Here is an 11875-nt window from a genome sequence, read left to right on the forward strand (position 1 = left end):
TTTTTTTTTTTTACTCTATTAACAGGACCAACTGTGTGCTGTCTCCTTGAGTCATCTCCTCCATGCCTTTCAACATCCCTGAACCCTTGGTACTACTGCTGTTTCCTTTTCACAGATGACATTGCGGCAGGGAGCAGTTACCTGCCTCACCAGAGGGAGTTAACTTGTGAGTAGTTAGAGCCCCATTTCTTAATCATTACATTCCTGTACCCACCTGAGACCATGCAGTGAAGAATGAAGAATTGGAGATGGAAAGAGGGAAGCAATGAGAGCTTTCTGTTTTTTGTTTTAAATTTTGGAAAATACATAAATGGAACATATAGAAAATTTTATCACAAATGTTCCAATAATCACATCAACAAAAATTTTTTTGTCCTGTGTATTTTTAATGTAAAATAAAATAAGGCATCACAGGTAAGTTTGACATTCCTTTAACTCCTAACGAGAGATCTCTCATTTCTTATCCTATTCTGAGTTAAGGATGTACATTTCTAGGTAATATTTTGATCTTGCAAGAGAATATTTGTCTACAAGATGTTTTCCTATTTCATTATTTTACACATATACATAGTAAATAGGATTTTTTTTTTTTTTGCTGTTTGAAAAGGGAGCAGTACAATACAGGACAGATTTTATATTTTGTAATGAATCACCCAAAGTGCAGGAAATCTGTCCATACACTGAAGACCAAAGAATCCAGTTGAAGACCTGGATCCTAATATCCTGCATGAGTCTAGCTGTAAACCTGGAGCCCATAATAATGCCTCATAGAAGACCACAACAATGTCTCATGCAAGACCACTTCATGGATCTGCACTGGGAAGGTCCAAGGGATGAAGGATCTGTGCTGGCAGGCTGAGGGACCTTCACTGGAGCCAGGAAGTAACACTCAGGAACCAGAGCGCTCCTAAACAGTACCACAGCCATCTGCAGTAAAAGTGAGGTCCCAAGCTCCTTTAGTAATGGCGGAAAGCTGCGTTCTCATCAGGAAAGCCAATGTGACAAGCTTCCCCAAGAGACTGAGCTGGACACTATCTTTCTCTCTCGGGTTAGGAAGTGATGCTCAAAGTCTTCACTAGAGGTACCCCAAAGTGACCCATAGCTATTCTCAGTGACAATGAGGTTCCAAACTGTTCCTCCTGGGGGAACAGCAAAGTTCACCAAGAATGTCAGCATGGCAAGGTCCTCCAAGGGAACCAACAGCTCTTGCCAGCTTCTGACAGCAGCCAACAACTTCCCTAACAGCCTCTGCTCTTCTCCATTTCTGCCTCTTATGCTGCTGGCAGCAATCCTCAGGTGGGCCTCCCACATCTTGCATCATGCTAGTTCAGTTCAGCGAGTTAATAATTCACCACACACATATAGGTGTATTGATGTGTCTTGTATTGTTTGAGTGTTAAAATAATCAGAAATTATAATATGTTGGTGCTAATATGTAACCACCTACAATGGTTGATTATGATTTGACATTATGTTTTGATATTTGCCTATTTTGGATCACACAGGCGTACTATTTAAATTTTAAATTCTTCTGCATTTCATCTTAATGATCTCTTTTGCTACTGATAGATGTTTAGTTTGTTTATTATATAACTTCATGACTGCTGATATAAACATTCTTGAATAGTCTTCTGGGCTACAGTACAAGAAGCTTTATAGAGTTTATACATAGAAATGGAATTGTTGGATTATAGATTATTATGTTCCCTTTAAAATTACTGATCTGTTGCCAAATTGTTCTCAAAAGAGCTTGCAGCAACCACACTCTTTCCAGAAGCATGCACTACCATCAAGACTTTGTGTACTTATTTTCCCCTATTTGAAGAATATAAAATAGTATCCCATTACTACTTTAATTTATGAGGTTTTGCTGAAGTTAAATTTTTTCCAAATTAACTATTGTGTTTCTACTTTGCCTATTCATAACTTTGAGTCACTTCCTAACTCCATTTGTGATAGTTCTTAGCTAGTTTTGAGACTGTTTCCTATTTGTATTATATTTCAAATAGTTAGCAGGATTCTGTCAATTGCTTATTTTATAATATCAGTAACTTGATACATTTCCTTTGGGTTAGTCATTGTTTCTTTGGGTTTTGTACTTTTCCTCTAGCAAGGGCTTCTTAGGTGAGGGGCAGTGTAGCGGATGGGTAGGAGCACTGTTTCTGCAGTCAGCATGCTTGAGATGAAAGCTGAGTTGCCTCCTACCTTACTCTATCCTGTGAAAATCTATTTCATCACAATGCATGGATGTGATCCATCACTCCAGTGTTGAGCAGTAGAGGTGGCTGGTGGAGCTGTATCACCTTTATTAGAAATGACAGAGTTCCTCTTGTGACCCACTGTGTGTCACAGACACTCATTTGAAGTTGGCTTTTGTTACTGGTGCCTCAGCCTTGGACAAGGAGTTCAGGTCGAATCATCTCCGGTTGGGAATAGTCATATATATATATATATATATATATATATATATATATGGATAACAGATGTAGGTCAGAAACTCATAAAACCTTTTCATATGTATCACTAACTTGCTGCTTTATTTATGCTAATTTTATTAATTGCTAATTTTATTTATTGATTTCCCTAGTCTCATAAGATTAATGTTAATGTTAACAATAGTGGCTGACCATGTTTCAAAAGATCAAAATAGAATCAAATGTATTATCGGTAGGTATTTACTTTACATTGGTGGTCTTGCTTTACTGTTCTGTTCCACATGCATAGAATGGGGTCAATAGAACTTGCTCTACCTTGCCTGATGAGTTGGAAGATTAAGCTGGTCCTCACATTCTTAAAAGCAACTTGTATTTTGGTGGTCACAAGTGTAGACGGTAAAGAAGCAAAAATATGTGTTGAATGTTTCTATCTCCCATCCCATATTAGATTGTGAAGTATATGAGAACAAAGATTCTCCTTGGATTAGTTAGGATGTGGTCCAAGTGCCTGAAGCTTAGCTTATTATGGATAAGTTGAAGAAGAGTATAGACTTGTTTTATTGGAATAGTGTAGAATTTAATCTGGGTCTTCTTTTGTGATAAAGGAGAATGTGTACTTCAATTATTTGAGATAATACACATACACACATGCACATGTGGGATGATCAAATATATGGCTAATGTTTAAATTTTAAAGTTATTATTGTAAAATTGTGTTGTCAATACTCCCTAAATTATCTTTTCAAATATGAGAAAAATATGTTCCTTAAAAAGTGGGGATTAGGGGCCGGGGAGATAGCTCAAAAGAATAAGCGCTTGCCTGGCAAGTGCAGGGTCCTGAGTTCAATCCCTGGTACCAAAAAAAAAAAAAAAAAAAAACCTAGGATTATAGGTCCTATTCAATGCAGATATTCCCACCACAGTGATATGTGTGCATTCATGTTTATAGCAGCACAATTTGTCTTAGTTACACTTTGGAAACAACCCAAATGCCATCAACAGAGGATTGGATACAAAAATGTATTTTTAAAATGCATTTTTACACAACGGAGTATTTATTACTCAGCTATAAAAAAGATAAGCTCAAGATGTTTACAAGTAAATGGATGCAACTAGAGACTATACTTGTAAGTGAAATAAATAAGACCAGCATGTATAAACATCATATTGTTTCTGTAGTATAGACCTGAGTGAGTAAATATTCTGGAAGCTACAGTAGATACCATGAAAGGGAAAGAAACTGTTCAATGGGAGGGAACAACTGGGATGAGGGAAAGGAGACAAGAAAGAGAAGGAAAAAAATATGTATGTATAAAGACAGGCTAGCCTGTATAATTATACTGCTGATTTCTACTGGCCTGTTGTAAGGAACAGTTAATGCTTAATGTTCTTTCTTTTTTTCCCTTCTTTTTAATTTTTTGACCAACTTTGCATGCTCCTATCAGGTAATCTGAACAACTAACTTGAAGACAACCATATGCAATATAACAACCATTGTTGAATTTCTTTCATTTTGTTCAGCAAAATTGTATATTGTTTCTAATTATTTTCACTATTTTTATTTTCTTTAATTTTTTAAAATATGGTGCATGCTACTGCTGAATACCATCCCACTAAAAGACTCAAAAATTTAGTGTGTCCTTGTCTGCCAAAAACCCCTGGATCCAGCACCTGTGTGACTTCTGCCTCTTCCCCAAAGGTAAACTGACCACAAAAGATAATTGTTAATTGACTCAGGACATTGAAGCAGGCCTGGCAGTGTAACTGAAAACACTCACAAAGAGGTTTTCAGAACTGCTTCAAACAGCGACAAAAATGATGGTACAAGTATAAAGACAGGGAGAGTATTTTGAAGGGGATTAATGGCAATATGTCTTCTACTGCAATTCTTATTTTTTTTTTTACTTGTTCACAGAGAAGCAAACTCAGGTCCTTGCACTTGCTAGGCAGGCACTGTGCTATTGGACATTTAAAAAATTAAATCATTAACCCTTTTATCATGTCTTACACATCTGTGAAGGTATATATGAAAGGAATAAAAAAGAAGAAGTCAGAGAAAAATATGAGTCCAGCCAAATAGCTCAGTGGATTAAAATGTCTGCTTAGGTAGACATAGGAGTCAAGAGTTCTATCTCCAGGCCTGCAGTGACAGCCCCACGCCCAGGGCTTGTTGAGAGGGCAGTTTGAGACTGGGCTGGTGGTGCTCACCTGTAATCCCAGCACTTGGGAGGCTGTAAACAGGAGGACAACTATGAGTCCCATCTACTCATAGGTGAGATGCTGTACACCCTGTATACCCTGTCCTAAAATACAAAAAAAAAAAAAAAAAGAATAAATAAGTATGAGAGAACTATAAAAGTGATTGAAGGAGATATTGTTTACGAATTTAAAAAATCCTAGACTGGAAAGGTCAATTTGTTGTTTGGAACTGTTTTTATAACTGGATAAAATTGATTAAATGACCAATCTGGTTGCACAAAGCTGTTCATTAAGATAGGAGGAGAACCACAATTTAACTGTGAAGGCTTAATTATTTGTAAGTTTCTGAGAAAAAATGAGAGACATTGGTCTGCAGATCTCTGACCATTGGGCAGTTGCCTATTTTCTTCAAACAATAACTGTATTTTGAAGAACTTTGAATTTATTTTTTGGGAAAAATAATTTGGCTTTTGTCCAGAGGGAAGACCATGTCTTAGAGAAGCTCAGCCAGAAAAAAATGAAGGTAAGGGTGAAAACTGTCCCAAGAGAGGACATAAACTGAAACAAAATAAGGCTCCTAGATGAAAAATGCTTTCTGATAATATTTGGGAATCTGAATCCTTTATTACTTGAAGCTTTTGTACCTCAGACTTGTCATTTAGATCAGTGAATAAATTCTTTACTTCAATTTGTGTAGAATTTACTTGCAAATCCAAAAGTATCTTGCTAATTACACTTCAATTTTTTTTTAAATCCTTTCCATGGAATTGACTCCTGAAAGCAAAGAAGGTCTTATACACTGGCAATAGTCAGAGCTACATACATCATGCACTGTACTTCTAGGCAATTACTTACAGAAAACATATCTAAACTCTACATCTCTAGATGAAGAAGTGTTTGAAATAGTTAATACCAAAATTATTTTCAGATCAAGTGCACAACCCTGAGACATCTTTTCATGTGATAGTCCCTTGGTCTGTCTGGCACGTCCTGGCATTTTCCACTGATCCCGGGCTGTCTCTGCTAAGATACAGAGGACACTTTGCCATTCATCCACCTTTCTTATTTCTGCTGCTCATCTTCCCGAGTGTCTGATAAAATAAGGAGGCACTGAAACTGTAATAATGACACCAATGTAGCTTCCATTTTGAATTCCCACAATCTTAAGCACTTAACATAAGGCATTGCTCTTAATTTTCTTACAAACCCAATGCTTCAAGGATGAATAAATAATATATAATCACCCACAATGAGGATCTTGGTACTATTTACTTTACTCAACCTACTCCACAAGCACAGAGGAATCTTCTACCTTCACCCTAGATAGCATTTAGCAACATATTACCATTTGATTGACTTTCCAGTTCCCTGAAAAACTGAGATGGATAGCCATGGAGCTTCACTTGGCCAATCCAGTGAGATCTGCCAAGTTATTTTTCATAAATCACCCTCACTCCTATAAGGTATTCACAGGTTTTCCAGGAAATTCATCTAGAAAGCTCCTCCTTCAGCAATACCAGCCAGTTGGTAATGAGGTTAATGGTTCCTCCCCAGTGAACTTCTGTTAAGTTTGAGCAGGGCCACTTTAAGTGTTCATTCCAGGACTCTGCAACCTAGGTCTTCCCAGGAGGATGATCCTCAATCTTTTATTTATTTACTTACTCATTTATTCATTTGGTACAGGTTCTCGCTATGCAACTCAGACTCATAGTGATACTCTTGTCTCAGTATCTGCAGCACAGGAATTACAGGCATGGATCACCATGCCAGGTTTTGGTGGCCAGCATAGCACACCCCAGGTTTCAGCACTGGCATGACATGTAATATGTGGCTTGAATCCAGGTCCTTGTGCTTGCCAGGCAGGCCCTAATACCCCTGAGCTATCTTCCCAGTCCCCAATCCTCAATATTTTATCACCTGATTCTAAAATCATAAGATATTTACAAAGTAATTATTCTCACTGCCACCTTCTTCTCTATCTCCTTGTTTTTGAATACTTTTCTTACTCTGTCACAGTTAACACAAAAGAGTCACTCAACCTTTTCCTTTGAAATCATGATCTTAAACTGGAAATAATGCTAGGAAGTGAGACAGATTTGAAAATTAATCTTCTGATTTCCTAAAGGAAAAATTAATTCTTGTTAAGGCATTGTAATGTTCACATTCTAAGACCATGTACACTAATCCTCATTTTATTGGCTAAGAAACAAGTCTCAGACAATCTGGCTAATGAGTCGAAGGTCATGGAGTTAAGGAAATGTTGAGCTCCAAGTAAAACCAGAATGACACTTCTTCTGGCTATCTTCCTTTAAGCCCAAAGATGTAGGCAGCAGCATGCCCTAGGTACATTCCTAGGTTAATGAGCCCAGATAAAAGTTATAAATAAATTTTTAGAAGAAAAAGATAAACTAAAAGATTTTTCAGGTACTTTTTTCCATAAGTTGTTACTGTAATGAGCCAACAAAACACTTAGAAATCCATGTATATTTCTAAAAATGCGGTTTATAATAAATTTTGACAGTGAAATTTCTCTGAAATTCATAATTTATAGATATAAACTACAAGAAATTTATTTTGTCTAAGTTTACAAAAGAACTTTGGTATGCGCTCTATAATTTTTACTGATTAAAGTTTCACAACCAATGCATATTTATAGCTCATTCATTACTTTTTCAATATGTAGTGAGTTATGGTTGAATACCTCAGATAATTCTGGCACTATATAGTCCCTGTGGATATAGTCCTTTGCTATCCTACAAAATATGGAAACTGTTGCTTCAATGTAAATAGTTACTGGCATTTTACAATTCACATAAAATTTGTTGACGAATGAACTTTTTTCTAACCAGTTCTTCATAAATCCTCCCACTTCATTTCTTGTGTTAGGATCTATGAATCAAAGCAGTGTATGTTTTCATTAGCTCAGATTTTTAAGAGTAATAAAATCATTATAAAATATATGTAATACTACAGGATGATTTTTAAGGTAATTCACAGGGCCAGAGATGGGAGATCCCAGAATGGGTGTCTGTGCTGGAGAGCCAGAGGACCTAGTAGCTGCTCAGCTGAAGAGGATGAGAGGTACAGATCAAGAGATATTAGGGATGCAGCATTGGTCCAACATCAAATCCTTGAAGCTCCCTTGAGAGTTGCTAGTGCAAGTCTTTGATGGAATATTAAAGAAAATGGAGATCAATATCCAAAAGCAATGACAGCAAAGAATGCACCTGCTCAAGAATACGGGTGCTCTTCAAAAATGGGTGAGCATCCCTCTTTTTCCACTTTTTTTATTCTATCCAGGTGACAAGTTTATTGATTGGTTCCACTCACAACTAGGGTGTGTCTTACCCACATAGTTTGCTGGGATACCTGCCAGTCTTCTCCACATTCATACTTAGAAAGGTGTGCTAGGAAATCTCTTATGCATTTTAAAAATCAAATCAAGTTCACATAACATAATACATGATCACAGCATTTAACACCATAAAAGGATTGAGTATGTCCAAAATAGAGTTAGTTTTACAAGTTTAAGATTGCATGGTGAGAGCTTGTAAATCTCATCATAAAATAAGTCTTTGATTAGAAACTTCTGGCTATAGTAATTAAATATCATTTCTACAAGAAGTTAGACTTTCAAAAAACTCACTAGAAATAAGTTAGAGAAACCACACCTTTTGAAATAGCTTTCAAAAAAGAAATATTTATGAATCAATCTAAAAAAATAAAGTAAAAGATCTATACAGTGGAAATTACAGTACTTTTTTTGTTTTGTTTTTAAACTACCCTCTTGTTCTTTTTTTTTTAATTTTTTTTATTTTTCAACAAATAATACACTGCATATATTCTTCTTAGTGGTTAATTGCTGTATCTTTGGTGTATTTATGAACCATGATTAAAAAATGAAGCTGAGTGTTGCCAAGCGCCACACAGTGGAAAGGCAGGCTCCTAAAGGCCACCGCAGGGCGTCCTCGTCTGCTCCATGTACACATCTCCACTTGGACTATTGTCTGGAGCTGGGCCGTGCTGCCCGCCAGGAAGTGGCTGGAGAAGGAGGCCCTCAGGGAGGGGAGGCAGGGCCGTGGAAGCAAGGCCGGGGTGGGGCCCGGGGGCAGCCGGGCACTGGGCATCTTGGCGCTGGCAGCGGATGTGAAGGCCTGGCGTGCAGCGTGGGCGTGGTGAGGGCGTCAAGAGGGAAGCGTGGTCACTGCAGACGTTTGGGAGTGAGGAGTCCGGGCAGGTGGCTGGAGCGGCTGCCCCGTCCCGCGTGGTCTGGGGTGCCCCGCACGTGCAGTCTTGTCTCCATGCGCCGTGGCTGCAGCACCAGGCTTGGGGTGAACTGAGGAGAGATAAGGGACTAGGCCTGGCTCTCCTCCCCCTCCAGCAGCAGAGCGGCCACCTTGCCTCCAGGTCTCTGTGGGGCCAGTGTGGCTGGTGGTTCCTTCCCGGGGTGCACATGTGGGCACGCTAGCGGGGTCACAGAGGGGGGCCACCTAGCTCTGAGGTCACTGTTCCGGGCTTCCTTGCACTCAGCCAGGTGCAACACAGGTGGAGCTGGCCCCGCTCCTTGTTGCCCAAGTCCCAGGCGCTCCTGCCATGCGGCTGTGTGGCCTCTCACTTGCGGTTGGCTCTGTCCATGTGGCAGAGGGCAGAAACTGAGTACTTGAGACCCTTCCCATGGGCACCTGCAGCGCCGCCTGGCTCGGTGGCTGCTGGTGGCCCAGCTGTGCCCCTGTTGGTCGGGTGATTTGGCCTCCATCTGTGAGGTCCGCTCCATGACCAGGGTCTTCAGGGTACAGCCTGCAGCTCCGCAGTGGATGGGCCTTGCCTGGGCCTTGACTGGTAGCAGAGGCCACCCTCAACGTGGCACCTTTCTTGGGTCCTGGGTGTAGGCACCAGGATGTTGCGGGCCCCACTGCGGCCTCCGGGGCACAGGGAAGCCCTGCACACAGCACTCCCAAACCCACCTTATTTGCTGTTGCAGGCACGACTTCCAGCAGTGGGCGATCCACGAGCACTTCCTCCCTGCACCCTTGGCTTCAGGGGGCTGTGGCGGGGACCTGGAGGTGGCGAGCACGGTTCTCATCGACGTGCTCATGGACTTCTACCAAAGGTCAGCCTGCGGTGCCAGAGTGCTTTTCGCGACGGTTCTGAGAGCGTTGCAGCGCCCCGGCCCAGCGTCCTGGGCACAGCCGTGCCGTCGGCCTGTGGAGTGCTCGGGGCCAGCTCCCTGCCAGCGGGCTGGGGTGTCCACTGTGTCCGCACAGCGCTGCCTCGGTTTTGGCCTGGGGTTCGGGGTACAAAAATGGGGAGAACAGAAAACACAGCTGGGCAGCTGCTGCCGTGCGTGCCAGGACAAAGACGCGGGCGCAGAGTGGGCCTTGAAGCAGGGGGGGATGACGGGAAAGGCAGAGCAGTGGCTGGGGTGGCCCCTCCCTCCGGTGCCGCACTTGGGTCGCTGCTTGGTAGCACAGGCACTGAGGATGGGGCTAATGTGGCACGTCATATCGTAAAAGCCGAACCCTTTGGTTACATCCCCAGACCGCGATCAGATGGCGTACCGCATGCGCCTGTTTGTCCCGCTGCCCCTTAGCCCCCCGGGGGTCCATGGAGGAGTCATCCAGGGTGGAGCCTGTCTAGGGGCTGTGTGTCAGCGCCTCTCAGTTTTATTTCCGTACAGCCAATAGCGTTAGAAATTCTTCCTGCCAGTGTGCAGTAGCCGGAACCATGTGAGCCGGGCACAGTGGCCTTGGGCCCGCCATTCTCCCTTAATCTCCCAAGAGCCTCTCAGGAGGGACACCAGTGTGTACACACAGCGCCAGCCTCCAACCTCGCGTGTGCTTCCTGTCTGTGGCGTGGCCCGTGCTGGACCACCGAGCCATCTCCCCAGCCCTCTTGCTAACTTGTGACCTGATTCTGAAGCTTGTGGTCCTGCTTCAGCCGCGCGTGCTGGGATTACAGCACGCGCCACCACACATTCCCTGCACAGAAGAAGTTGAATTTTGATAGGTGTTTTGTGCAGCTTCTTGGCGGTTCCCATATGTAAGCTCCTGTCATCTGTGAGTCGGTGGTGTGACCCTTCCACCCCACCCTGAATGCCTGTTGTTTTCCCACTGAAGTCCCCTGTGGGGACTTGCGGGTGGTGCAGTGTTCAGAGGTGAGCAGGCTGTCTTGGCTTGTGCCTGTGGAGGAAAACGTCCCATCTTCGCCTGGGATAAGATGCTGGCTCTGGGTTCTCCTGAGCGCCCTGCATTCCTTCTTTATCGGGCGTTCATCACGACAGCGCGTGGATTTCCTGCTCGCACGTCCTGGCACTCATCCGTACCATCAGGTTGTTTCTGTGTCATAGAAGACGATCTGCAGAGGCTAGCCCCAAGAGCTCTGCCGGCTCCTGCCACCCTGCTGGCTGCCGCTGGGGCAGGTGGGCAGTGGGCCACCCCTCGCAGCCTCCTTCCTCTTTTCCTTGCAGCCCGAGGAGCTGCGACCACACAGAGAGCCCCACCTGGCCCCACGGCGGCCACAAAGGCAATGTGGACCTCTTCTGCAGGCTGCAGGTGAGTTGGAGAACGTCGGCCCTCAGGGCGTCCACGGCATCCCGCTGTCTGCCGCTGCAGTTCATGACACATTTTTCTGTCATGGTGCCAGCCCCCTGGGCAGCATGGAGACCCCCACCCCCACCTGAGGCTGCGGTCCTGAGCAGCAGTGAACCGCGGGGAACACCACCAGACCCAGGCACGAAATCCTGCGGCTCTGCGGGTGTCGTGACGGGATGTCAGCCATGTGGCAGAACTTCTGTGGGTCCCCAGTCACCTGCTTCTAACTCCCACGGCTATCTGGGACAAGAAGGGCCATCCGGGGCTTGGAGCACGCGGCTCCGCCCAGGCAGGGGCAGGGAGAAGGGCTCCCGTGGCCTACACCCCATGTGTGTGTCTTCGCTTCCCATATCTGAGGGCGTAGTGGGATCCTTGGGAGTAGGGCGCAGGGGATGCGGCCTCCTCCAGCCTCCGTGCCCCTTTGCACTGACTGTGATCTTCAGGCATGCGTGATTTTATTTCACATGATCCAGTTGTGGGCTCCACACTGCTGTTCTTCAGCATTCTCAAAAGGTGGGGAACAAAAGACAATTGTGGAGAGTGAGTCCTGGTACGTCTGCCCACAGGTGGAAACACGTTGCTTAGAGAGACGTCAGGCCCCCCGCTCCTCACACTGTTGTCCGTGGGGTGAAGGAAAGCGAGCTAGGGAGG

The 11875-nt window shown here is 43.6% G+C and overlaps 1 protein-coding gene across 5 annotated transcripts in view; it reads left to right on the forward strand.

Moving 5' to 3' along the window:
* Fanca (Fanconi anemia complementation group A) overlaps positions 1 to 11875 on the forward strand; it is a 64502-nt gene that overhangs the window by 37102 nt on the left and 15525 nt on the right. For all 5 annotated transcript variants that reach the window (XM_023705161.1, XM_023705157.1, XM_023705159.1 and 2 more), the window contains 2 exons: positions 9616 to 9744; positions 11101 to 11185. In XM_023705161.1, the coding sequence (XP_023560929.1) occupies positions 9616 to 9744; positions 11101 to 11185 (214 nt within the window). The remainder of the gene's footprint in view (positions 1 to 9615; positions 9745 to 11100; positions 11186 to 11875) is intronic.

The sequence above is a fragment of the Octodon degus genome, unplaced genomic scaffold (genome assembly GCF_000260255.1).
Source record: "Octodon degus isolate 3935 unplaced genomic scaffold, OctDeg1.0 scaffold00215, whole genome shotgun sequence".
In the NCBI taxonomy this organism is placed as follows: domain Eukaryota; kingdom Metazoa; phylum Chordata; class Mammalia; order Rodentia; family Octodontidae; genus Octodon; species Octodon degus.